Source organism: Colletotrichum chrysophilum (genome assembly GCF_026319265.1).
Source record: "Colletotrichum chrysophilum strain AFK26 chromosome Unknown scaffold_65, whole genome shotgun sequence".
Lineage (NCBI taxonomy): Eukaryota > Fungi > Ascomycota > Sordariomycetes > Glomerellales > Glomerellaceae > Colletotrichum > Colletotrichum chrysophilum.
Genome location: NW_026517352.1, coordinates 150,121 through 175,898, shown reverse-complemented (window position 1 = coordinate 175,898; position 25,778 = coordinate 150,121). Strand labels below are relative to the sequence as shown.

The window sequence follows — 25,778 nt, the reverse complement described above, 5'->3', positions numbered from 1 at the left end:
TTCAACAAATGCTCTCCTAAGCCATGGTCGGTTGCGACGCAGGTGCCGATACTGCCTATTGATATTGATATCTGATGAAGAAGTTAGCGGGTGCTGCGGCCCACTTCATGGTTTGTGAAGCTCACCATCACTAATACCACGAAGAAGTCGTCCCATCCTGCTGCCTTGACAATGAAGATGCGAGTAAACAATCTCATCAGCGCGCATAGCAAAGTGAAGATCTGTGTAAGGAAGCTGTCAGCCACCAGTAATCCCCTAGACATTGAACGCCCGCATCAATCGCGACCTACCAAGAACGATATCACGATGCCAAGCATCACACTTCGATTATTAATTGCAGGCTTCGCATCATGAAGATTGTCGGCTTTCCCAATCAACTCGATAAAAGACGTCATATCGTCGATGCCCCGGTCGAGGGGGAAGAAGCGCGACAAGGAGGGAAATGGCTAATACCACTATTGATGCATATCAAATATCCTCAAGTCCGCTCTTGTTGTTCCTCAGTCGAATCGAATGTCAATCGGTATCGTTGAAAAGGGGGCGGATGAAGTCTTGTAATTGGAATCCAAGACAAGAAACAACAAAAGAAGGAGCACAAGAATAAGTGAACTGCCAGAGAAGAGGGTGTGCGAAGGCCCCGGGCCTTATGGCATCCTGGATCATGGCAACATCCGGACATGGCTAAACAGAACGCAGATCAAGACGTGCCAGCAGACTCCCGGGATTAGCAAAATGATGAAAGCGCGGCCGCCCGGAGGCGTTGGGCTTGGTCGTACAAGCGTCCAGCGAAACGTTTCTCGGCTGGCAAGAAATGATCCACGCCAGGATGGCATTAGCCCTCCAAGGCGTTTGTCTCTCTTCGCTGTCTCTCTTCTGCCCCCCTGGCTCGCTTCTGAGCCTTTGCGCCCCACCAATTTCCCGAATGAGATGGGCAAATTCTCCGGGCTGCAGCAGCGTTTGCATGTATGTCGTATTACAGCGCGTGCAAACAAAACATTGAATTGTTATGAAGTGCCATTGAAGAAACTGGGGAGATTGCTATCAATAGTAATGCCATTCGGCTATCCCGCAATGAAAGGTCCTTCAATTACGAGGCGGGAACGACATGTCCACCACTCTGATGAGTCTCCCTCATATGTCTATCTAGAAACTGCCGCATGGCGAACGGGCGTTCCATTCACGCCGCGGACGCACACGCCATACGAGCTTGCACATCCCGCGTAGAACCCGGAGAGCCGGTTCCCATCCGCTTGCCCCCTGTCCCCTGTTGCCGGGAATGCTGCAAGACCCCTGCTCCATTCTGGCCCTGTGGTTAAAAAAGCGTGGCTTGCCCCAAGACTTTGGTCCGTTGCCCAGAGCTGGAATATCCACTCGACGCATGCGGGGATGGGAATGTGGCGGATGGGCAAAATACGCCGTGTTGGGATTAGGGCAATGGGAGAAAATGCCGTGGTCCTTTGCAAGACGTCCAGTAGAGGGGTCTTGTCTGTCTCCCTCTTCTCTCTTTCTTCGGGCAAAGCGAGCCCCCCACATTACCGAATGAGACATGTTTTCTTGTTCTTCAGCAGCAGCGGTTAGTAGTGCTGAGCTCGCGTTCTGGAAGCTTGCGGGTTGTGGGGTGCTGGTGAAGCTGCTGATCCGGACGCATTCGGACGGCAAGCAGTTGTCGCAAAGGTCTAATGTTGCGAAATTGTGGCTGATATGGAAGGAGATGCTCAGTTCCAGACGAGCAATCTTGACGCATGCGATGGGCCTGGTGCACCTGTTGGCTAGATATGGACCTCGAACGTCATTGTTCGACCTCCCATCATCTCTGGGCAAGCTAACTAACGACCAACTCTTTGCCTGCCCTATCGTCCTTTCCAGACTTTTGCCTTGCCAACCGTTTCGATTGTTTTGCAGCTTTTCTGCCCGCCCGCCCTATTTCTTTGGCCGTACCTCTTTCATATCCCCCTTGCGAGCTTTCCTCTGAAATCCACGCAGCCCATTCCGAAATGCGGCGTTGAATGTGGCGCGAGCATTTCTACATAACTGCGGCCCGCGGCTCCAGAATGATGGCAGGTGTGCTCGCTCGGTGTGTCTAGCACCCTCGCTTACACGCCGGCGGCAGTGATGGACTGCCACGAATACCGGTTGCCATACCGTGACACCCAAGCTTGACGTCTACTTAACCCAGTTCACCCAGGTTCTCGAAACGGACGGTGACAAGACCATGCGGTCGGGTGGCAAGCCACTGTCGTCTGGAACGCAACACCTCAACGCCACGTTATTTCCCTAGGGGCGCGGTTTACGGTCTAACTGCGCGGTAGTCGCATTTGATGTGAGTTGCGAGTTGCGGCATGTAAACATGCCAGGAGACAGCCCAGGCGCTCGGTAAGTGCTTGGGAAACACGTGGCTTGTCAATCATTTTCAGACGATCTCGATCGTGAGGCACTCGTGTCTTGGCTTTGACATGATTTCTTCATTCATAATTTGATCGCGGTCTCGTCTATTCATGCTCATTCCCTTCCCCTTTAACCCAACTGCCGGCCCAAAAACAACGTGCGCGCGTCTATCGTAATTCCCACGCCGTTTGCCATGCCCCTGATTCCGATGCCATTCCAAGCGTCCAAATCAGGAAATCCGCGGAGGCTATCCTCGCGGTTCCTGCCCCTCGCCCAATGAGACAGGAGACTACCGTCTGTGACCGTTCAAAACAACAACAACAAGCTACCCCACCTGCTTGCTTTCCATCTAGCTGGACGCACCGAGCTCCTCCTCAAGCTTGTTCAGCTCGCTCATCAGGCTGTGCACGGCCTTCTTCTGATCCTCGCTGGCGGGGAGGTACGGCCTGCGGGGGTCGAAGAGCTTCTCCTGGCCCGCGAGGCCGGCGCGCGGCGCCGTGAACACGGAGGCGGCGTACTTGATGGTGGCGATGCCGGCCTTGGTGGCCTGCTCCGCGAGCGCGGCCTTCTGGTGCAGCGCCAGCGCCTCGGCGGTCTTGCCCTCGCCGTGCAGCTTGTAGATGTGCGTCGTGACGCGGGGGAAGACGTTGGCGAAGGCGGCGATGCAGCCCGCGCTGCCGACGGTGAGGCCGCCGAGGAGGAAGTCGGACTGGCCGCCGTAGGTGGCGAACTTCTCCGGGGCGAGCTCGGCGGACAGGCGCACGATCTTGGCGACGGCGCCGCAGGTGAGCTTGACGCCGACGATGCTGTCGTACTTCTTGGCGTACTTTGCGATGGTGGCGCTGTCGAGGTCGATGCCGTTGCAGACGATGGGGAAGTTGTAGATGACGATGGGGATGGGCGACTTGGTGGCGACCTCGTCGAAGAAGCGGTCGATGACGGCGGGCGTGGTCTGCTTGCCGAAGTAGGCCGGGGGCAGGACGAGAGCGGAGTTGGCGCCGGCCTCGGCGGCGTCGGAGAGCAGCTCGAGGACCTGCTTGGTGGAGTGCGCGCCGCAGCCGGCCATGATGGGGAAGTCGGGGCCGGTGGCCTTGCGGGCGGTGGCGATGAGCGCCTTGCGCTCTTCGCGGGTGAGGAGGAAGGCCTCTGCGTTGGTGCCGAGGATGACGAGGCCGGCCAGGCCCGTCTTGGAGAGGTAGGAGTAGTACTTGGTCTGCGCCTCGAGGTCGAGCTCGTCCGTCTCGGGGTTGAAGAGGGTCACGGCCGGGGCCCAGACACCGTTGGGAGGCACCTTGGAGGGAGACATTGTGGTGATTTGGGGTTTTGGTTCTTCAATGAGGGGTATCTAGAGGGGCTGTGAAATAAGATGCAGTGTTGCTGACTGACTGACACCTTGAGAGCTGTGAAAATGCCTAAGTATGTTGTGAAAACTGATTGATGCTTGTGATGAGTGAGTGATCAGGAGTCTTTATTATGAACGATTCGGGTTCGATGACCGAGGTTGTGCTCTCCCCAGAATCGGGATCGTATCCGTTGGATGACAAGAGTCAGATAACAGAGGGGTTACTATCGGATATCCGCACCGGGACCAGATCCGACTCCCCCGCCTTTGAGGCCGGTCTCGGCCGTGCATGGACAGGGGTATATCCGGCCGACGCCCGATGCTTTTTCCACGGATATTATTAACACGGGCGGCCCCCGCCCGTAGCGCACCACTCTCATTCGCAACAGCACACACTGAGACGCTGTCACAATGTCACTTGCATGTCTGAAGAAAGTTTCGGGTTCTACAGCGCACTTTCCAGCAATCATGTAACGCATGTAACCCCGAAATTCCCCCGCTAACGGATTTCTGCAACCAACACAGACAGCCCACGCACACCCCAAAAAGTCGACGATAGCTTCAAAAATGAATGCTGGGCCCTGGCCAGGGATCGAACCTGGGACCTCTTCCAAATTAACTGTTGAACGATCAACCCTAAGGAAGAATCATACCGCTAGACCACCAGGGCTGGTGATATCCGCTTGCCGATGATGGCTCGCTTGGATGGCGGGGCGAGAGTGGTGCCGCCATGAACCGATGGGGGGCTCGATGGGTCTGTTTGATGAGGTTGAGCAAGACCATCACGACGCTTCATGAGGCTCTCCCAAGTGGGCGTTTGGATCTTGTCCGACCCCGTGATGAGCCGCTAGAATCGTCAACCGCCGGCCATGAGTTTGCTTGCGAGGCACGAGCTCCTCCTCCCTGTCTCTCACTCCTCCAATGACTCAAGCAGAACGTGTTATACGCGCATATGGCAGGAACAATTCTGAGATGAAGCATGGCATCAGAAACATACTATCCTTCCGGTATCGAACGCTCAGCTGAAATAAGTGCGGCAATAGATGAGAGCAACCTGCTGACAAACATAGGCTCGAACCATACATGCATGACATGAATCAGACCAAAACCGTGTTAGAGCTTCGCGCTCATTTCTATCAGATCCTCAGCTCTCGAAAATCGAATACGGAATGCTGGCAGAAACCGCAAAGTTCGGCATATCGACAATTTCGGCGATTTTCAAGTCCGCTGCGATGCTGCAGAGCATGTAGGCCTCTTCTCTGGTCAAATCTGTCGTTGCAGTGAGGTGCGCGATGAGAGACCTCAACGCCTTCTTACTCGCTTCCAACAGGTCGGAGTCAATACCTAGCACAGCATAAACCGCCGGATCACTCTCGACCTTGCCATGCACCGAGCAGCGAGTGTCGTAGTGCGGACTCGTGACATACGGCATATCCCTTCGGACGTTGAACCGTAGCGTGGCCTTCATCGGTGTCTCAATCGCCGTCCCGCAAACTTCGCCGTCGCCTTGGGCTGCATGGCCATCCCCACAGCTGAACAGAGCCCCGGGAACCTTGACCGGGAGATACAGCTTCGTTCCTTGGGTGATGTGTTTACAGTCGATGTTCCCGCCGGTGTCTAGCGGCGGTATAGTCGAGAACTCGCCGTCTTCCGCTGGCGCGATACCCGCGACGCCCAGGAACGGTCGGAGCGGGATCTTGATGCCCGGCTTGAAAGTGATGAACTTGTCGGAGTTCGACCAGTGGTAGTGCTTCAGCATGAGCGTGTCCGGGAAGTCCGCGGCCAACAGACCAAAGTTGGGCATGATGCCTGTGAAGCCCCAGCCCGCTGTCTCGAGTGAGACGACCTCGACCTCGAGTACATCTCCCGGGTTTGCGCCTTCGATGTATACCGGTCCGAAGATTGGGTCAAACGTCGAGATTGGAATTTCTGAGAGATCTGAAGCTTTTGAGGTGGCTGTCACTTGGGCGCCGGACGAGTCAAGAAGATCGAAAGACACGACCTCGCCGGGGGCCACAGTCAAGGCCGGCGGTGTTGCGTTGGACCATTTCAGGCGGGAGGTCGAGGGACCGATATGGTGTTTTCGCGTCATCTTTCCTCGCAGAACTATGAGGGGAAATGAGAGGTAGGTGAGAAGGCGCACAGAGAAGACGCGATTTTGAATGACTCCGATCAGTTTGAGACGCTGGTAATGAGACCGTCTCGCGGGCGCAGGAGTCCGAAGATGTCGCTTATCGCCCCTAGCGATGCGGGGTATCGCGGTCGTGACGTATCGTCAGTCCAGGACAGGCCCCTGGGTACGTTGCGTCAAAAGTGCCGGTTTGCCGTATTTTTGCCAGTAGGAACAACGGCTCAGATAAAGATAAGAGCGAATTGTTCCTCATGGGCAGTTGAGCAATTAGGTTGTTCCATTTAGCTCAAACCTTTGCCGTCCAAGTCCCTGCACAGCGTTATTCTCCGCATTGGATCGAGCGAACACCGAGCTTATTCCCGTCAGTGTGGTTATGCTTTTGATCTGCCCTCTGTTCGGACAACTCATGCAGGAATGAAGTTTGTAGTCGCATTGATCTAAGATTGGCTTCAATCCTGATAAGATCTTAGTAAATCGATGTTTTGCAGGTTCGTTGCCATGAGACGAGTAAGCCCCAAACTGTGGCTTGTTCAGCCTGTCATGATGTGACTTGAGGGTTTTCATTTGTTGGAGATAGCGGATGCATTTTTGAAAGCCTGTAAGATGCGTGCCCCATTCAACCACAACATGACTGCACCTGTGCACCAATTCCATTTTTATAATAACCTACTTACTTACTAAGATGCACCGAAGGATTGTGTGTGAACATGTTGGCCAGGCCAATCAATCAGGCTCCCGCCCGGCGGAACGGCGCGCAGGCTGAGCACAGGAACAGCTGAAAAGACTGCCCGAATCAACGTGGTTCTAATTTTGGTTCCCTGTAAGAGCCCACTTAGCTGGATGATGTCGCTCTGCAGGACAGAATGCGACGTTCATCTTCGGAAGCCTGGAGCCTTGTCTCACCCAATTGCTTGCTTACTTCTCATGGTCTACCAAGAGCTCATTTTGACACCTACATCAACGCCTTCATCAATCGCTCATTTGATCAATTTCGTAAGTTTGTATCGCCTGCTTGAAGATTATCTTACTGACCATCCTCAATCCAAGGGTCCATGACCGGTCCGATACCTGGCAGCAATGTGGCTCATTGACACTAACACCCTCCGTCTCGTTGGGGTCCAAGGGGATCCACAGGAGGACTACGCGATTCTTTCTCACACCTGGGGCGCGGACGAAGTCACCTTCTCCGCCTATCAAGCCTTGAACGCGGCGACTCAGAATGGATCATTTCCTGCGCTCGAAGACATCGGTGGCCAAATCGGCGTCACAATCACAGCCGGCTACCGCAAGATCAAAAATTCGGCAGACTTGGCCAGGAAGCAGAAACTGAAGTACATATGGGTCGACACCTGCTGCATCGACAAAACAAGCAGCGCTGAGCTCTCGGAGTCCATCAACTCCATGTACCGATGGTACCAGAAGGCCAAAGTCTGCTACGCCTTTCTCGAAGACGTTAAACCAGTGAGCCTGGGCGATCCTTTCGGCAAGAACTCGAGCTTCAGAAAGAGCCGCTGGTTTACCCGTGGTTGGACCCTACAAGAGCTGATAGCTCCTGCGACCGTCCAATTTTACGCCCAGGACTGGTCCTTCATCAACGCGAAGCAAGCCGGAGACGATGCTTTTCGTGGGCTCTTGACCCAAATCACGGGCATCAACGAGTCGCTGCTTGCCGGGAAGACATTGCTCTCGGATGTGAGTGTGGCGAACAGGATGCAATGGGCGGCTCTCAGACAAACAACAAGAATCGAGGACATGGCGTATTGCCTTCTTGGTCTGTTCAACGTCAATATGCCGCTGCTCTACGGCGAGGGCATGCGGGCCTTCACCCGCCTCCAAGAAGAGATTCTGAAAGAAACAGACGACCAGTCAGTCTTCCTTTGGGGCATTCCACCGGACGAGACGTTAGAGGGCGATGCGCTCTACGGACTGCTGGCACCGTCACCTCATGCGTTCTGTCAGCTGGACCTCGATCGGGTCCGCCCTCTCCCGCCATCTGAGGTACAAGAGAGCACGCCCGCGACCGTTACCAGCCAAGGACTTCGAACAAGTCTGCTCCTCTTTCCTGTTGAACCCGAGTCGGACGACTACTACGCGATGCTTGATTGTGTCGCCTCGAAGGCTGATGGGGTGGCTGTTGACTGGAATCCAGGGATTATGGTCAGGAGATTATGGGGCGATCAATTTGCTCGAATCACATCTCTCAAAGGCTCCGTCGTATTGTTTCCCGAGGACAGCTTCGACGAAAAGAAGGGGAAATTCGAAAACGTCTACGTCAGACAGAATCCTTTTTACGCCCTGCCTGAGGTGACGATCAAGTCACGAAGCCGGCGCGGCGTCAATCTGACGCCAGGATATCTAGGTTTCAAGGTGTCCGAGGCATATCCGCCAGATCGATGGGACTCAAGCCTGTCAGTCATCAGACCCAAGGAACCACAATCAGGACGCCCATTCGTTGTACTCCGATTCGCTGCAGATGACCGGAGTCCAATTCCCACGGTTGACGTTGCCATTGGACTCCGTCGCATCCAAAAAAGATGGGAACTTTGCTACGAGAAGCATCCATCTGGCGGCGATCAACTCCAACGGGTATACCAGAAACTTGTCGGAAAGGAAATCGCCACAGACTCGTCAGCATCGAGCTCTCGCGGACTCGGATTTGTCAACATCGCCGTCAAAGCGACGCAACGCAGAGGTCGGCGCTTCATCCAGCTAGAGCTCTGCGGCGCGGTACAACTCGACTCCAAATCCATCCAAAACGCCACCGTCTCAAGAGAGATAAGACGCACCCTCTCGGATGAGATGTCGGAAATCACACGAACATGCTGCGTCCCCCAGAAGGTCGCATACATCCTGCCAAAAGAGACCCGGATGATTGAGGCCGTCAGGACCAAGTCGCCGGACATGAAGCCCTCGCCGGGGTACTACGGTTTGGGCAACATGATCAACGACGTCGAGGTCGACGAGAACAAGCCGTACGCCAACATGATCCGCGCCGTGCGTGCCAAGCGAGAGATGAAGATCAAGTCCCTGGTTTCCAAAGACCGCAGTCTCCTCGAGTGCGAAACGGAGGAGTTTGACCGCTTCAGACCGATACACTGGGCAGCGGGCATTGGCTCGCAATCTGTGATGAAGACGCTGATCAAGCTTGGCGTCGACCAGACCAGTCTGACTGGAAGCGGGCTGATGGCGATTCACGTGGCTGTTTTGAATGGCCATTTCAATCTGGTGGCCTATCTGTTGGAAGAAGAAGCATGCCTCCAGCCGCGAACGACGCCGGATTGTCTGCACAGATTTTTGACCGACAGGCAAGAATCTGTGATGCATGTTCTCGTTTCGCCCGTGTCCCTCGGACTTCACATGCAGCGGATACAGAAGATCATCGAAAACATAAAGGAGGAGATGGGAGGAACACATGCTTTCGCCCATAGAAATTGGCTGGGTGAAACTCCCCTCCATCTGGCTGCCGCAACAGGGGAAGAGTTCCCTCTCAAGCACTTGATGGACATTGCAGGACACCCTGACGCCCACCAAAGAGTAGACAGATTCGGGCGCTCAGTCCTGTTCCACGCAGCATGCGGCGGCAACCGGAATGTGATCAAGTACCTCGCAGAACGTGGAGCGTCCGTCAACCTCAGCGACGATCTCGGCCGAAGCCCCCTCCACGCCGCTGTCACGGTCAATAACCACGACTCCGTCAGTGCTCTCCTAAACTTTCACGCAAACCCAACAAGCATAACCCACAAGTTTGGACTCACGCCGCTGCACTTCGCCTGCCTGTATGGACATTCCGGGGTGATTCGCCGGCTATCGGGCTCAACCATGGACCGCTGGTCAGCCGGCGGTCTGGCCTTCCAGCCTCTCCACCTGGCTGTCGCTAACGGGCACGAGAGCTGCGTCAGTCATCTGCTCGATGCCGGGTGCCAGACTGATAGCTATTGCAACAGCTATCTGAAGCTCGTGCGGTCGAAGAATGGCGTTCAATGGGAAGGGAAGCTAGTCATGTTGGAGACTCCGCTGAAACCGGCCGATCTCGCATTCAACCTCGGCTTCAAAAATCTTGTTTCTATGCTGAAGGGCAAAGAGGTCAAAACCAACGGGGTGAACGGAGATGGGACAAGGCATACAACTTCATCGGTCGAAGTCAACGGAACAGGAAAGTCGAACGTGACTACGGGCCCGCTGTGGGGTCTGCTTGGCCTGGAAATGCTCGACGATTAGGCGTATTGAGGAGTTGGGTTGAGAGTCATCCGGAGAAGGGAGACGGAAGAAAATAATAAGACTGTATAATTTATAGATAGGGTGTATCATCGCGTATGTGTAGCGTTTAATATCTGAATTTGAAGCCTTTGTCGCGATAAAAGCCAACTGAAAGATAACTGAAAAATGGTTGCTTTCATCATTTCATGGTTTCGCCTCAACTGAGAGACAGTCCGCGTATGAGCTGTCAAGTTTTGGAATTCAAATAAGACAAACATCACTCTGTTGATCCTGAGAACCTTTAAATGCGTTTGAACAGCCTAAATTCAATTAACCCAATTAAACTCCTCTAAATGCTTCCATGCAGGTATCATCCCATCCTCACGCCTCGACCGCGCCCCAGGCACCACCGCCAGGCGACTGGATAATCACCCTCTCCCCAGCCCTCAACTTCGTCGTCGCCTTCGCCCCAAGATTAACCACCCTCTCCTCCCCATTTTTCATATCATCCCTCACAATAACCAAATTCACACCCGCCTCTCCATCTCCACCGCCCTCCATTCCATACGGCCGCCTGCTCCGGCGCTCGCTGAGAATGGAGCACTGCACCGGCACCCGGAACTCAATCTCCCTCACCGTGCCGTCGCCGCCGCGGTTGCGGCCCACGCCGCCCGACCCCGCGCGCAGCTGGAACCGCCGCAGCACGCACGGGTACCGCTTCTCAAACACCTCGGGGTCCGTAATGCGCGTGTTCGTCATGTGCGTGTGCACGCCGCTCTGGCCCGCCCACGTCGGCCCCGCGCCCGCGCCGCCGGCGATCGTCTCGTAGTACCCGAACCCGTCCTTGTGCTCGCCCGTGACGGGGTCCTTGCCGCCCGTGCCGAAGGTGAGGTTGTTGCAGCAGCCCTGGGAGGCGGCGGACGCGCGGAACGCCTTTAGGACCACGTCGGTGATGCGCTGCGAGGTGAGCACGTTGCCGCCGACGACGGCGAGCCCCGCGCCCGGGTTGAGGATGCTGCCGTCCGGGATGACGATGTGGATCGGCGCGAGGCAGCCCTGGTTGAGCGGGATCTGCGACGAGATGAGCCCGCGCAGGCAGTAGATGATGGCGGAGTGGGTGATTGCGATCGGGGCGTTGGTGTTGCCGAGGACCTGCGGGCCGGTGCCGGTGAAGTCGAAGGTGGCGGAGCCGTCGGGGGAGACGGTGATCTTGAGGGAGATGGGGGTGCCGTCGTCCATGTAGTCGACGGCGACAAGGGGCTCGGGGCCGAACTTGGCGAGGGTGGACTGCATGAGCTCGCGCACGGCGTGCTCGGCCGTGTGCTGGATGGCGTACATGTAGCGGTGGACGGTAGCGAGACCGTTCTCTGCGATGAGGGCCTTGATGAGGGCGATGCCCTTGGCGTTGGCGGCGATCTGGGCCTTGAGATCCGAGAGGTTGTCTTGCAATCTGCGGGTGCCGGAGCAGCCGTCGTACTGGGCGGGCTCCTCGAGCAGCAGGCGGCGGACTTCGTCTTCGTTGAAGCGGCCCTCGCTGACCAGCTTCGTCGACTCAATGGCGGCGCCCTCTTGCCAGAGAGCGGATGACGTCGGCGGCATGGAGCCGGGGAGGATGCCGCCGATGTCCGCGTGGTGGCCGCGAGAGGCGACGTAGAAGGCAATCTCCTCGCCGTCGAAAACGGGCGTGATGACGGTGATGTCGGGCAGATGGGTTCCTCCGCAGGACGGGTGGTTGGAAACGAGGACGTCACCGTCCTTCAGCTTGCCGTTCCACAGGTTGTGCTGGTAGCGCACGGCGAATTGCATGGAGCCGAGATGCACGGGGACGTGGGGAGCATTGGCGACGAGGCCACCGTCGGGGCTGAAGATGGCGCAAGAGAAATCGAGACGCTCCTTGATATTGGTGGACACGGCCGTCTTTTGCAAGGTGCGACCCATCTGTTCGGCAATGGACATGAAACGATGGCCGAAGACGGTCAGTTGAACGGGGCTGAATTCCTCCTGCTCGCCGTTGGTCTTGGCGACGACCTCCTTGGGCGCGCGGTCGATGACAACGTAGCTGTCGAGGACAGTGGCAGTCGACGCAGGCGTAACGAGAATGGTCTGCGTATTGTCGATAATCAAAGCCGGGCCGGTGATGCGCGCGCCAACAGGAATAGTCTGGAGCTCATAGATCGCAGTGTCGAGGTGGCCGTAGCCCTCGAAGTAGACCTTGTTCGTGCCGCTGGGAGAGGGAGAGGGAGTAGCCGCAGTCGAGCCCTCAACAGCCTTCATCTGCGTAAAGGGGCTCTTCTCAACCTTGGCGCGCGCGGCGCCCGTCGCGCGGATGCGGATATCGTCGACGATGATGGCCTTCTCGGGGAAGTGGAACCCGAAGCCGCGACGGTGCGCGTCCTCGAACTCCGTCTTAAAGTTCCAGTTGGCACCCTTGAGGATCATCAGGGAGCTGCTCGAACCGGCGTATCGCATGTTGAGGTAGGCGTCGTGGGTGATGCGGTCCTCGGCGAAGCCCTGCTTGACGAGCTCGAGGGTCGCTTGGGAGGAGAGGTCCTCGAGTTGCTGCTGGATGCTGGCGGCGGTCTCGTCGGAGTAGGTGATGGCGGAGGGGCGCTGGATCTCGTGCACGACGTCGGCCAAGGACATCCCGTAGGCTGATAGGATGGAGGAGTACTTATGGATGATGATGCGGGAGATTCCCAGAACAGTCGCGACGGAGCACGCATGCTGGCCACCCGCACCACCGAAGCACGCAAGGTGGTGAACACCAGCCTCGTAACCGCGGGCTTCGGTGAGAGCGCGGATAGGACTGGCCATGCCCTCATCGGCAACCTTCAAGAAGCCCAGAGCAACCTCCTCGGGGGAGAGCAGAGACAGGCCAGAGGCCTCGCGATCCTTGTTGATCTGGCTGGTGAGCTCGAGGAACTTGGAAGCAGTGACTTCGCGGTTCAGGGGCTCGTTCTCCTTGGGGCCGAAGACCTTGGGGAAGTACTCGGGCAGGAGTCTGCCGAGGAACAGGTTTGCGTCCGTCACGGTGAGCGGGCCGCCCTTGCGGTAACAGGCCGGGCCGGGGTGAGCAGAAGCGGACTCGGGCCCGACGTTGAAGAGGCCGTTCTTCCATGTCAGAATCGAACCACCTCCGGCAGCCACCGTGTGAATATCGAGCTGCGGCGACTGAATAGCAATGCCGGCCGTCGTCGTCTCGAACACGTGGTCGTAGACACCAGCGTACCGAGAAACATCGGTGGAGGTACCACCCATATCGAAACCAATCACCGGACGGCGCTCCTCATCGTCCCAGGAGGTCTGCGCGTAGCCGACGACACCACCGGCAGGACCAGACAGGATGGCCTTCAGACCGCTGAACTTGCGGTAGTCCACGAGGCCGCCGTCCGACTGCATGAACTCGATACGAGTAGCAGCAGCCGCAAACCCGCCCTTGAAGTTGGCCGAGATCGAGTCGATGTACTGGCGGATGACGGGTGTGAGGTAGGCGTCGGCCACGGCGGACATACCGCGGGGCACAACGTTGATCATGGGCTGGACCTCGGACGACAGCGTCACGGAGAAGCCCATCTCGGCCGCGACGCGGCCCACCAGCAGCTCGTGGTCCGGATACGCGTACGAGTGAATGAAGACGACAGCGATGGAGCGGAAACCCTGCTCGCGGACCTTCTCCAGCTGCGTCTTGATCTCGGCCAGGTCTGGCCTCTTGAGGACTCGGATGGTCTCGCCGGTGATGGCGGTCACCAGCTCATTGTCGTCGGGTGTGGGGGTGGTCTTAACGGAGGCCGGGTCCTCGGTGTAGTCCTCCATGGTGATGCGCTCGTCGACTTCGACGACTTCGTCAAAGAGGACCTCTGGCCTCGTCACCGAGAGATCGAAGATGTTGGGTCTGGACTGGTTTCCGATGGCCAGCAGGTCGCGGAAGCCCTTGGTTGTGATGAGGGCCACGCGCTCTCCTTTCCTCTCGAGAAGGGCGTTTGTGGCTACTGTGGTGCCCATGCGGATGGACTCGACGTGGAAGAGGTCCAGGAGCTGGCCTCTGGGTAGCGTCTCCCCGGTGACCATCTCGAGGATTCTGCGGATGCCCTCGGTGGGAGCATCTTGGTAGTTGGCCGGGTCGACGGAGAGAAGCTTGAGGATGATGTCGTCTCTGCCGGGGATGGCGGCGTGCACATCAGTAAAGGTGCCGCCTCTGTCGATGGAAATGCGGATGCGATGTGACTTGACGGTCATGATGAAGGTCTGGGTTCGACTTTTGTGTAAAGTCGAAAGGGTAGTGATATTGAAGAGAAAAAGGAAATGTGGCAGGGGTATCACGAGCAGTTGAGCCACAGCAACACGAATGAAGATGAGATATGTCAACAACAGAAAAATGATAACTGTTGAGGGTTTATACTTCAAATGGTTCTCACTGTGAGTTTGTCACGATGTGTGAAAGCGCAGCTTAATAATTTGCCGCTGGGATCGGTAAAATGGGGCGTCGGAAGACATCTGCGATCGAGGAGAGGATTGTCCCTGAAACCGGCCTCTCGCGTTGCGCCATCGAGTCTCCCAGACGATTCATGATCGGGAATTCACGCTTCAAAGGCATAGGCACAGCTGCTGGGCTGCCTTCACTCGGCCACAACGGCTTCAAGGCGCCATCGGCCTTTGCACCGGAGGTCGTCGGCGGGGGAAAGACGGCCAAGCTGAGAGTTTGGCTGCAGCGTCTGGCGGAGTGGGTCCCCGATCAGAGAATCTGCGAATGAGAACGGAGGTATTGGCCGATACTTGATAAGGCATGATGGCGAATGATGAAGTGGGATTGCGAGACATGAATTCGAGCGCGAGACAGGCAAACGCCCGACTGTACCCGTCGGAGTGGGTCCCCGACGATATCGGTCTATCGACGGCACCTGATTGGATTTCCGCCAGTGTATGCCTCGGATCATCCCCGGGCCGGACAGCTCCACCGCGGGCAGGGGTCCGGCTGCCGGCTGGTCTGTGCATCGGCAAAAAGACCGACTCCGCGATTGGAGGCGCTTTGGTCATGAAAACATGTCACTCGCTGCCCATCGCCGTCGCATTTCACCGTGCTTTCGGTGTCGTCCTTTGGAGGCAGTGGAGCAATACCCCATAAAGCCCGATCCTCCAGGCTCCATGCTCTCACGAAAGCCATGAAAATGTGCATATCCGTCTGTTCGACGTCTCTCCAACCAAATCCAACCATCATCCGTGGCCCCCAAGTCCGTGATTCCCCCGCGTTGAACCCCAGCCCGTGAAGCATTTCTGTGTGTCAACGACTCCATCTTCAAGAGGCAGCACAGACCCGCCCGCCTGCCTGCATCCAGCATCGCACATGGGGATGCTTCATCCCCACAACTGATATGCCCGAGTGAGAGATCAGACATCACCAATACACACATCGAAATGTCGTCGGCGACCTCTGCATCTCCTTCGCAGGCGGGCGAGAGTAATAACACAAGACCAGTAGCGTAAGCGCTATTCATGTTGCTTCATGTTGCCAAGACGTTTCCCTGATGCGTGTGGTCTAGTTGTCTCAATTGCCGTCAACGACGGTCTTATTGCTCCAAGGAGAAGCCAACTTGTTCACGATGCCGCGATAGCAATCTAATTTGCAGCTATGAAGAGACGCGGAAGATTACTGTCACCGAGGCGTAAGCTTTTCTGTGCCCGAGCCTTTGGACTTATCACTAATTTGCTACAAGGCACTTGAGGGAGCTCGAGTGGAAGGCAAAAGCTTATGATGGTACGTCCAACTCGTAGCGTCCGTGACTGCCACAGAGACTGACGTTTCCGTGCAGAGCTACTTACACGCCAATCACAGAATACTCAAGGCCAAACTATCCCTGGTGCAAAACTCAAAGGCGTCTCGACCGAGGAGAATGACGAGGAATTTGAGGACGCGCATCCTTTGCTAGAGCCTTTCAACCAGTTGAGTGTTCATAAACCATCAACAAGTAATGACAAACCCTACACAACATTCGTTTGACGGTGCTGATGTCCCCCAGGTTTCAAAGGCCCAGGGTCTTCGGACAATTTCCTACGAAGCGTCAGGAAGCTCTCTGGCTTCCATGGTGATGACGGCAGCTTGGACGTAAACCCCAACTTCTACGAGCCGAGCGCGCTACCATCACGGCGGGAGACAGCGAGGACGCGAGTAAGACTACCACCAATCGACATTGCCCGAAGGCTCTTCGCCGCGCAATACACGTACATTGGCACCATCTTCTCATTCACAGACCCAAAAGAGAAGTTTGACCAGCTATTGACCGAAGCATACCGTGGTCCTCCAGACCCGTCGGACAAAGAAGCATGTCTGTCGTACGCCAAAGTCCTCATCATCCTGGCCTTTGGACAGCTTTACTCTGTCAACCAGTGGGTAGATTTCAGGGGGCCACCGGGGTTTGAATACTTCACCCATGCTTTGAACCTCCTCCCGGACACCCATGAGGAGGGCTCCATTCTCTGTGTTGAGACCTTGGCGCTCATTGGCTACTTCATGCAAAACATGAACCGCCGTGATGCTGCGTTTCTGTATATCGGCATGGCCCTCCGCATGGCCATCTCGCTTGGGCTGCATCATGAAGTCGGCTACAGCCCGACGCCCACTACCCTGCAAGGCCAAGATGCGAATCCAGAATCGATCGATCACGACACGAGGGAGCACAGGCGGCGAGTGTGGTGGTCGGTCTACAGCCTAGACCGTATCCTGTCAGTCAAATCCGGCAATCCCATCACCATCCAGGACGAAGACATCGGGGTGGATCTCCCCTCCCGGTTATCCAGGGAAGCAGAATACTGCCCGGCGGTGGTCTTGCGGCACTACACCGAGCTCTCCAGAATCCTCGGCGAGATCCACAACACCATCTACCGCAGGACAAGCAAGACGGCGCCGAAGTCCGGACAACGGCTCATGGCGTCGGTGCAAGGCATCATCCTCGGCCTGTCCAAGTGGAACCAGGACCTGCCAGACGATCTGCGCTTCGACCCGGCCCGCCTCAGCATCAGCCGCGAAAGCGTCAGCACGTTTGCCCATTACTACCAGTGCATCAACATGACTGCGCGGCCGCTGCTATTTCACGTCGTGCAAAAGCGTTTGAAGAGAATCCGGAGCAGCAACGATCCCGGCGAAAAGGAGAGGGACTGGAAGGAGGGCTTGTCGCAGACAACCGTGCGAGTCATCGACATGTGCATCGGGGCCGCCCAGGACACCATCAACATGATGACCGTCGCGGCGCAGAGGGATCTTGTGGGTAAGTAAAGTAACCCCCTTCGACGATGCAGCATGCATGCGGGATAGCGGGCTAACGGAGTAAACATGCAGCAACGTACGGCTACATGGACGGCGAACACGTATTCTCAGCCTCCATCGTCCTCGTCATGGTCTGCGTCGTATTCCCCACCAACGCGTCCAACATGCTCGCCATGAACGCCGGGCTGGACCTCCTCCGCGGCATGGGCGAGCGCGGCAACAGCTACATGGGCGCCCGCTACGAGCTGCTCGCCAACCTGCGCTCGGCGGTCATGTCCGAAGCCAACACCCACCTCGAGCAGCAGCCGCTGGGCGCGTTCCCGACGACCTTCTCGCCCACGGAGTCCCTCATGCCGGCAGGCGTCATCCCGCCGAACGTCGCGATGCTGCCGGTCAACAGCATGAGCGGCGACGGCAACCTCCTGGCGATGCGGTACTCGCTGGGCGGCGGGCAGAACATGGTCGTCGGCGCCGAGCGGGTCACGTTCCCCGTGGTGGACAACAGCGCGCTCGGGGAGCCGTTCTACGACGAGAGCGTGAGCACGGTGATGGACTTTGGGCTCTGGGAGGAGGGCTTCGCGGATCCCGCGATGGCGATGGACGCGAGCTTCGACTTCTCGCAGTGGACGCAGACGGCCGCCGCTGGCATGACTCAGGCAGATGATAGGATGGATGTATGACAAGCAACTCTTATTTTGCAAACTGCTGTCGCTCACCAGGAAAGTTTCGCCTTATCGATGTTATCGCCATGGGTGACCACAAAAGTCTGGCCACTTTTTTTCTGTTTCTGGTGATCGGCATAAGCTGAAGAAAAGCCTGAGGCGGTGACTAGCAAGAAAGGAGTCGAAGCCCGAGACTTCGGACGTCGTGTCCGGGGTGGCTTTTGTTATCCTGACATCATGCCGGGTGGCTGGGATGAGCTTCCTTGATACCGCGCCTAACACCCAAAGAGCTAAGACAAGGAACGCCAACGCTGTGGTTTTCCGCGGCGTACTATGGTATATGTTCCCCCAACGAACCTATGAAGGCAACTCCCAGCGCTCTTTTGAACCCAAATTACTCGCCAATGCAACGGCCACACGAAGGATGATAGGGGAGCCACCCCGAAGGCGGGCGGGTGGAGAAGGCGCTATCAGCGCTATCATTCACTGGTGGGGATGATCTCCCCGCACCGTCAGGGGTGTCGGTGAGGTCCTCCGATCATGGCCTGCTTTCTGGTTCGCAGACGACAGCCTGCCTTGCGTTGCGGCGCGGTTCTGTTCGTCGTCGTTAGGGGAAAGCCAAGAAATGCGGAGAGTAGTTACTAGTTGCCCCCTCACGATGTCACCGTTCGATACCAAGGATCCGTCTACCCGTGCCATGTGGGTTCGGCAACGAGACACATCCCGACGAACTGAAAGCGTTATCCGTCAAGGAGAGAGAGACAGATGCAGGTGTCCCCCGGGAGGGGTGCCGGCATTGGGATAGATAAAGTCGAGTGATGCCCCCGTCACATCGTCCTGCAGCAGGAGATCCAAGAATAAGGAACAAACTTTAATTCGACTCACGTCTTGACGGGCTCACCAACCAACCAGCAAGACCCTGAAGTGAGATCCAACAGTTTCCATTTCCTCGCCATGACGACCATCTCCACGGCCGTCGATGCCTCCGGCGGCATCACGGACTCTACGGAAAAGGGCCTCGGAAGCGACATTGACCGCGTCGACTCCAACAACGGCACCACGGCCATGGAGTCCATCGACCCAGCGGCTGAGCAGAAGCTTCTCCTCAAGCTCGATGCCTTTTTCGTGCCCATCATCATGTAAGATTGCTGTCAAACTCACGAACACAATGACCATTGACTAACAATGGATGAAAAACAGGCTGGTCTACTTGACCTGCTTCCTCGACCGAACCAACATCGGCAACGTCAAAGTCGCCGGCATGCCCGAAGACATCGGCGCCTCAACACAAGAATTCTCCACCGCCATCTCCATCTTCTACGCGACCTACGTCGTCTTCGAGTCCCCTTGGACCATCCTGATGAAGCGCCTCACCCCCCGCGTCCTGCTCACCGGCCTCTGCGTCGTCTGGTCCATCACCACCATCTTCTCGGGCTTCATCACCGGCATCGCGGGGCTGTACGTCGTGCGCCTCATCCTCGGCGCCTGCGAGGCCGGCCTCTTCCCCACGCTGAACCTCTACCTCACCATGGTGTACAAGCGCGAGGAGCAGGCCAAGCGCGTGTCGTACTTGTTCGTCTGCACCGCCATCGCCGGCGCCTTCGGAGGCCTGCTCGCGTACTCGATTCTGAAGATGGACGGCATCGCGGGCCGCGCCGGGTGGAGATGGGTCTTCATTATCGAGGGCATCTTCAGCATCATCATCGCGCCCATCATCTGGTTCGGTCTGCCGAATGATCCTGGCAACGCGTACTTTCTCACCGCTGAGGAGAAGCGCATGATGAAGGTCCGCGCGGCGCAGCGCGTGCAGTACATGGGCAGCGAGGAGTTCAGCTGGGACGAGGTCAAGATTGCCTTGAAGGACCCGAAGCTGTACATCAGGTATGTCCACTGCACACATTCCCATCTCCCCTCACCGCATCATATCATGGCGCAATGCTAACACCATCTACCACAAACAGCGGCCTCATCCAATTCTGCCAAGACATTCTCCTCTACGGCTTCAGTACCTTCCTCCCCTCCATCATCGTCAGCATGGGCTACACCAGCATCGAGGCCCAGTACCTCAGCATCCCCGTCTACATCTTCGGCGGCATCGCCTTCCTCTGCTTCGCCTTCGTCTCCGACCGCCTGTGCCTGCGCGGGCCCCTCGTCCTGCTGGCCAACGTCCCCGGCATCCTCGGCTACATCCTCATCATCTGCCCGACCCCCAACGGCGTCAAGTTCTTCGGCACCTTCCTGTGCGCCGTGGCTGTCTACAACGGTCCTGGGCTGAACCTGACGTGGCTCAACGTCAACATCGCGCCGCACTACCGCAGGGCCACGGCGATCGGCATGCAGCAGTCCATCGGCAACACGGCGGGCATCGTCGCGGGACAGATCTACCGTACCTCGCCGTATTTGCTGGGTAACGCGTTCTCTGTCGGTGCGTTGGGTGTTTCGCAGCTGTTGATCATTGCGAAGTGGCTGTATATCAGGCGGTGCAATGAGATGAAGAGGAAGATTGCGAGTGGTGAAATGGAGGATACGAGGAAGGTTAAGACTGGCGATTGGGAGCTGGATTTCCGGTATCATTTGTGAAGGGGTTTTGATATACCAGGAATGGTTTCGTACACTACAAGATACGGAGCAACTTGATGTAAGGCTTCGTGCTTTCTAATCAGCAAAATGAAATCGTTTGACTTGACACGTGCGCTATGATTCGGAACAATTGATGATGCTGAGCTCGTTCACCTTGAAGTTGGGGTTAAACCCCAAATTCGAAGAGTCGAGATGCAAGTCTTTCTTGGGTCACCTCGCCCAAGTCCATCAGGATTTAGGAAACACTGTGGATCACGACCTCAGTCTGAGTATATTGCTAGACGGAACACATTGAGATAAATAAGCTCAAGTAAATCACAAACAGGAATCTCATTTACACATTTATACCGTCTGGAGCGTAGTCTACTCGACCACCGGTGGCTGTTCCAGTGGCTTCCTCCCATAAACGCCATAGCTAAGAGAAATTAGTAATAGTCAGAGAGACCTCACCAACATTACAGGTAGTAGTAACTCACACGTTCCAGTAGGCATGGATGTTACGATTCTTGAAGTCATTCCTGACCCCAGCACAGAACGCGAGCACCTCCTCGCGCGTCCACCCGAGCACGCGGGTGTACAGAGCCAAGCACGAAGGCTCTATCCCCGCCATGCACGCCTCCCTCACCCACTCTCCCCGGTGGTACAGCTTTCTGTCCTTGGTCCACGGGGAAACCGGCCACACCTCCTTCACCTCGACCACGTCAACAAACCCCGCGTCCTGCAGCATTCGCTTGAACTGAGAGGGCGCTTCGATAGACCGACCCATCTTCTGAACCGCTTCGATCAGGAGAGAAGACCACTCGGACATTGATGTGCCTTTCAAAGTGTCGTCGTCGCTGAGGATGGGGAATGCGTTATCCTGCAGCTCAATGTAACCGCCGGGTTCGAGTTTGCTTATGTCTCAATCAGTACTTGTCCACACTGCGTTAAACCAAGCATCAGCCACGCACTCGTAAGCCTTTCGAAGGAGCTTCTCCCAGCTCTCGAAGCATGAGTTGCCGTGTCGGATGAAGATGAAATCAAACGGCTGCGACCACGTCCAGTCCTTGTCTACGTCGTCGACCTCAAACCGGCAATTGGGGGGCGTACTGTTCGAGCCTGTCATTTTTGGCTCATTCAAACTAAGTCTTTGGCCGACTTACCTCGAAGGTTGGATGGGACTCAGATCAACGCCAATGACCTAGAGCGGTAATGCTATTCAACGCCTCTTTCATGGCATCAAATATGTGAAAGATTTGACCTACCTCAGCTTCGGGGTGCTCGTCCGCTGCGTGGTTGTTAGCCTGTATGTGAACTTGGAGGTAAGTCCCGATGAATCCACTTACCGTACTCAAGAGCCCAGATACCGGTTCCGGTTCCTACATCCAGAACCCGTTTGGCACCTTTTGACTTGGGGGACAGGCAGAATTGGCCATCCCAGGTCACCATCCACAGGTGGTGCTGCAAATCTAGATCAGGTCAATATAGGCGAGTAGCAAAGTCGACACAATTGAGATTACCCAAGCGATCTTGCTCCGCCTACGGGTTGTCAGAATGGTCAGGCCACATGCCGATAGATGTATCGGGGTTGGAGAAGTACCTCGTCGTTCGGAAGAACGTATGCTATGTATTTTTCAGTCAAGAACAATCCAAGTCGGAAGTCGTAGGGGACTCACTCCCGTCACTCATGCTGTGATATGTGCGTCCATTTTCCTCTCGGTACTGCAGGATGCTGGATCTCAGAGAAGCAGTCGAGGATGTGCCGTCCGACTGCGTCGAACACGTTAGAATCTCTACAAGAGATACAGCATAGTAGCATTGCCAACCACGGCTAGAACGGACGATCCATCGGAAAACTGGTCATCGTCGCCAAGAGCCTCAAGCGCTTGCGGAGCCGCCTGCGTCGGCTCCGGCTCCGGCTCGTGAGCTGGAGTTTCAGTCGTGTCAGGCTGCGCGTTCGACTGGGTGGCGTTCTGGCTGTGTGCGCCTGCGGCTTCTTCGGGCTGGACAGCCTGCCGACTTGTCAGTTCATCATCGCGCCTTGAGCTGTTCTGCCCCATAGTCGGTGATACTTACAGCGCTGGTCGTCAACAAATCACGGACGTCCATGTTGCTTGCCGTTTCAATCAAAGTAAATCTTCGCGACAGTCGAGATGGTAAAGGCGGAGAGGTGTCCTGATGCTTCAATCTGAGCTCGCGTTCCCCCTCTCGCCATACATTCATTCCCCCGCTCCAACAGCCCCCTCGGTTGGTTTGTGGGATTGGCTGTTTATCACCCAACGCCGCATCTGGTTGGACTGCGCCGCATACACGCAGATGCAGTGTCTCGGCGCTCCCGATCATCCCTATTGGAGGATTGGCTGATAAGAATACATCGGTTCAAACCGGCTGAAAGCCGTTGGACTAACCCATGGTCGAGTAGACTACGACGGCCCCGAGAGAACCAACCACTGATCCTTGACCTTATGTTCGTTTTACTTGGCCATTTTGTTCTTGCTGTTCTGCTACAGTTGATCACATATTAATATTTTCTACCGCACCCAGCCGAGACAAACACGGCTAATATTGGTTCGAGTTGAGGGCTCGCGACCGCAGATCAGGCGCGCGGCGCGCAGAATCTCCAAGCCACATCTCTCTGCTGTAATAAGATACTAGTCCAACTAATCGCGCAGTGCATCCTGTTTACAGGGTAAACTTGATGTCATCTGCTTCAGGTCTGCATCAAAAAGTCGAAATCCGAAATCACTCTGTGGGCCGCTCGATTGCTAGGGTCGTTGAACTCAGTTGACGTCAAAGGTCCGAAACACTTCTAAGCACAGTATCAATCAAGTTCAATTCATCAGTCGTATTCGACAGTCAACGTGGAAAGTGAAGGTTTGAAGCACGCGTTGCACAAAATTGTCTTCAGGGAGGACCTTGATTCTGACTATCATTGCCGCCAATAGCACCTCGAGCAAGGGCCCTAAGTTTGTCTTCTTTTCTTGTGCAATGTTTATATGTCGCCATTTGCGGGCCCCCGCGGTCACTTCATACTCGTGCTTCATTATCTCAAATCCACTCGAGGAGGATGCTGTCCCAGAGGAAACCTCTCCACTGGGTATACCGCGTGGCGCTGAACCCAACCGTGTTCTTTCCCGCCTTCAGAACGTCAGTATCGATCTTATACTGGAAGAACCTCCACTCTCCGCTGATCTTTCCAGAGCGGTACAGCGCAGGATCACTCGTCAGGACATCCTTGCTCAACGAGCCGTAGACCTGCCCATTAACATCGATATCAAGCGCCGCGCTCTGCGAGTAGCCAGCCAACGACACACTCAGAAGCGCAGTCCTGTTAGCGGCAACATCGCCGGCAGGGAGATCAAACTCGATCGTCCACTTCCCGACGGCAGACGACGCAAAGTACCAATCCGAGTCTTGGGACTGACCGACGACGAATGTCAGGTTCGCAGGGCTGTCGGCTGCCACGCCATGCTGGTACGGCACACCGCCGTTCTTGAACCCCGTCGCCTTCTTGTCGAACTCGCCGACCTGGAAGATGCGCTTGCTGCTGGGAACCTTCCACGAGAGCTGGCCGAGGTTCGCCGTCTTGTCCTTCGAGACGGTCACGGGCGCGGTGAAGTTGGTGTACACGTCGGCGAGCTTGCCGCCGTTGGACCAGGCGTAGACGGCGTACGAGCCGGTGCGGACGTTGTCGAAGGTAAAGCGGCCCTTGTCGTTGGTATACGTCGTGTAGTAGTAGTTTGTGCCTTGGATGGAGGGGCGGATCGTGGTGTCAGAGTCGCCAAGGTAGACGGCCGCGTTGGAGGCAGGGCGGCCGTCAGACAGTGTGAGAGTTCCTTCAATCCCGCCGCGGGAATGGTAGGCGGAGTCCTTGAACCACGTGTACGGGACGTGCTTGACCTCTTCCTTGTGCTTTTGCGCGGCGTCCGCAACGTCGCCGTTGTTCTTCTACTGTGTCAGCAGTGCAAGAGTTAATCCATACGTTCGGGAAGTCTCACCAGGTACCAGAGCCAAGGGCCCCAGACCTTGCCCACCGGCTGAGCGACAGTCTGTCCAACACGAAAGTGCGAAGTGTCCTGAACAACATTGAGCTGGACAGAGTCTCCAGTCTTTGACTCTCTGTGGATCTGCCGCAATGTCAGAACATACGATTTTCACACGGCAGATCGACATCGCACTCACCGTCAGAGTCTGACTCAAATGGTCGCTGTTGTAGTACTCGGTCGTCGGGTGGATGTACCACGACCCGGCCTCCGAGCCGTAGATGCCATAAAAGTCGCGATCCCTCACAGCGTTCGACCAATCGTATTTGGTGATGAAGGACCCATCAGCCAACTGCCAGGTCTCATCCTGAACCTTGGTCGCGTTTGCGTACAGCGAAAAGTCGGGCAGGGGCTCATCCTTGAGATGCGTGCGACCGCTCGGAAAGTACTCCGGCGCCAGTCTCCACAAAGTCCGGAGGATACTGATGTCGGGCAGGGCCCGGTTCACAAAGTACTGATACGCGCCGCTCAGGTCGTCGAAGATGACCCAGTGGAAGTCGCCCGCAGCGGCGGAGAAGCTGACGTCAATGTAGTTTGTGCCTCGGGATGCGATTGTGGCATTGGTGAACTGGAGATTGTTTTCGCCATCTAGCAATATGTCAGATATTAAAAGCCCCAAATTGCGATGGGTCCGGGGAGGGGAGGGGGTGATATCTAATGTTATCGGGGAGGGAAGGGAAGCCGTCAAATCGTACCGTAGCCGACGTAGTGGCCGACGGCCGAGCCCACCAGATCGGCGCCCGGGACGCCGGTCCAGTAAAGCTTGGTCGCGTACAGCGAGCCCTGCGTCAGATTCCAGAGATCATTTCCAATGACCCAGGTTGAGTCATTAATCTGCTCAAGGAAGGGCCCCTTGCCGGCGCTGACGACGGAGGCGGTCAGCGCCCAGACGGAAAGTCGTGAGAAGCGCATGTTGTTGGGCGCAGAAGACGAATTCCAGCGAGGCGCTTGAGCTTGAAGCTGTCTTGTCTACGAGGGGTGACGACGCGAAGCTTGTCCAAACTCTAAGAACACCACCATACTGAAAGCGCGAACGTCGAATTTTATATCACTGGCGTCAAACTCTGATCGAACACCGTCGATAGAAGCTTTCGCTTCTTCGGCAGGAGCCGATAGCGACGTGCGGGAGTTGTGTCGTCAATGGGGTCGCGGTGGAGAGGCGATATTGATTGGCACATTGAAGCCTGTCAGTTCGTGATAA

At 56.3% G+C, this 25,778-nt stretch overlaps 8 protein-coding genes and 1 non-coding gene across 9 annotated transcripts; 3 read left to right on the top strand and 6 right to left on the bottom strand.

Annotated features, from left to right (window-relative positions):
* Nucleotides 1–2,734: 2,734 nt before the first annotated feature.
* Nucleotides 2,735–3,691, bottom strand: COL26b_007842 (uncharacterized protein; the record flags this gene model as incomplete). Its single annotated transcript, XM_053180622.1, has 1 exon — nt 2,735–3,691. One exon carries the CDS (start codon nt 3,689–3,691, stop codon nt 2,735–2,737), a length of 957 nt encoding a protein of 318 aa, XP_053035463.1.
* Nucleotides 3,692–4,304: 613 nt separating this feature from the next.
* On the bottom strand, nt 4,305–4,397 carry COL26b_007841. The gene has a single exon. It is a non-coding gene; the product is annotated as a tRNA-Pro (tRNA).
* A 474-nt stretch (nt 4,398–4,871) lies between these two features.
* COL26b_007840 (uncharacterized protein) lies at nt 4,872–5,819 on the bottom strand (the record flags this gene model as incomplete). Its single annotated transcript, XM_053180621.1, has 1 exon — nt 4,872–5,819. The coding sequence occupies one exon, from the start codon at nt 5,817–5,819 to the stop codon at nt 4,872–4,874; it is 948 nt and encodes a 315-aa protein (XP_053035462.1).
* Nucleotides 5,820–6,935: 1,116 nt separating this feature from the next.
* COL26b_007839 (uncharacterized protein) lies at nt 6,936–10,076 on the top strand (the record flags this gene model as incomplete). Its single annotated transcript, XM_053180620.1, has 1 exon — nt 6,936–10,076. One exon carries the CDS (start codon nt 6,936–6,938, stop codon nt 10,074–10,076), a length of 3,141 nt encoding a protein of 1,046 aa, XP_053035461.1.
* A 360-nt stretch (nt 10,077–10,436) lies between these two features.
* On the bottom strand, nt 10,437–14,291 carry COL26b_007838 (uncharacterized protein; the record flags this gene model as incomplete). Its single annotated transcript, XM_053180619.1, has 1 exon — nt 10,437–14,291. One exon carries the CDS (start codon nt 14,289–14,291, stop codon nt 10,437–10,439), a length of 3,855 nt encoding a protein of 1,284 aa, XP_053035460.1.
* A 1,176-nt stretch (nt 14,292–15,467) lies between these two features.
* On the top strand, nt 15,468–17,993 carry COL26b_007837 (uncharacterized protein; the record flags this gene model as incomplete). The annotated part of the gene is made up of 5 exons (XM_053180618.1): nt 15,468–15,532; nt 15,680–15,715; nt 15,767–15,807; nt 16,070–17,314; nt 17,386–17,993. 5 exons carry the CDS (start codon nt 15,468–15,470, stop codon nt 17,991–17,993), a joined length of 1,995 nt encoding a protein of 664 aa, XP_053035459.1.
* Nucleotides 17,994–18,929: 936 nt separating this feature from the next.
* On the top strand, nt 18,930–20,555 carry COL26b_007836 (uncharacterized protein; the record flags this gene model as incomplete). Its single annotated transcript, XM_053180617.1, has 3 exons — nt 18,930–19,114; nt 19,176–19,856; nt 19,937–20,555. 3 exons carry the CDS (start codon nt 18,930–18,932, stop codon nt 20,553–20,555), a joined length of 1,485 nt encoding a protein of 494 aa, XP_053035458.1.
* A 472-nt stretch (nt 20,556–21,027) lies between these two features.
* Nucleotides 21,028–22,643, bottom strand: COL26b_007835 (uncharacterized protein; the record flags this gene model as incomplete). Its single annotated transcript, XM_053180616.1, has 10 exons — nt 21,028–21,448; nt 21,506–21,643; nt 21,698–21,735; nt 21,800–21,822; nt 21,881–22,003; nt 22,055–22,073; nt 22,135–22,157; nt 22,211–22,304; nt 22,361–22,546; nt 22,611–22,643. 10 exons carry the CDS (start codon nt 22,641–22,643, stop codon nt 21,028–21,030), a joined length of 1,098 nt encoding a protein of 365 aa, XP_053035457.1.
* A 939-nt stretch (nt 22,644–23,582) lies between these two features.
* Nucleotides 23,583–25,489, bottom strand: COL26b_007834 (uncharacterized protein; the record flags this gene model as incomplete). The annotated part of the gene is made up of 4 exons (XM_053180615.1): nt 23,583–24,482; nt 24,533–24,661; nt 24,717–25,165; nt 25,273–25,489. 4 exons carry the CDS (start codon nt 25,487–25,489, stop codon nt 23,583–23,585), a joined length of 1,695 nt encoding a protein of 564 aa, XP_053035456.1.
* Nucleotides 25,490–25,778: the final 289 nt, after the last annotated feature.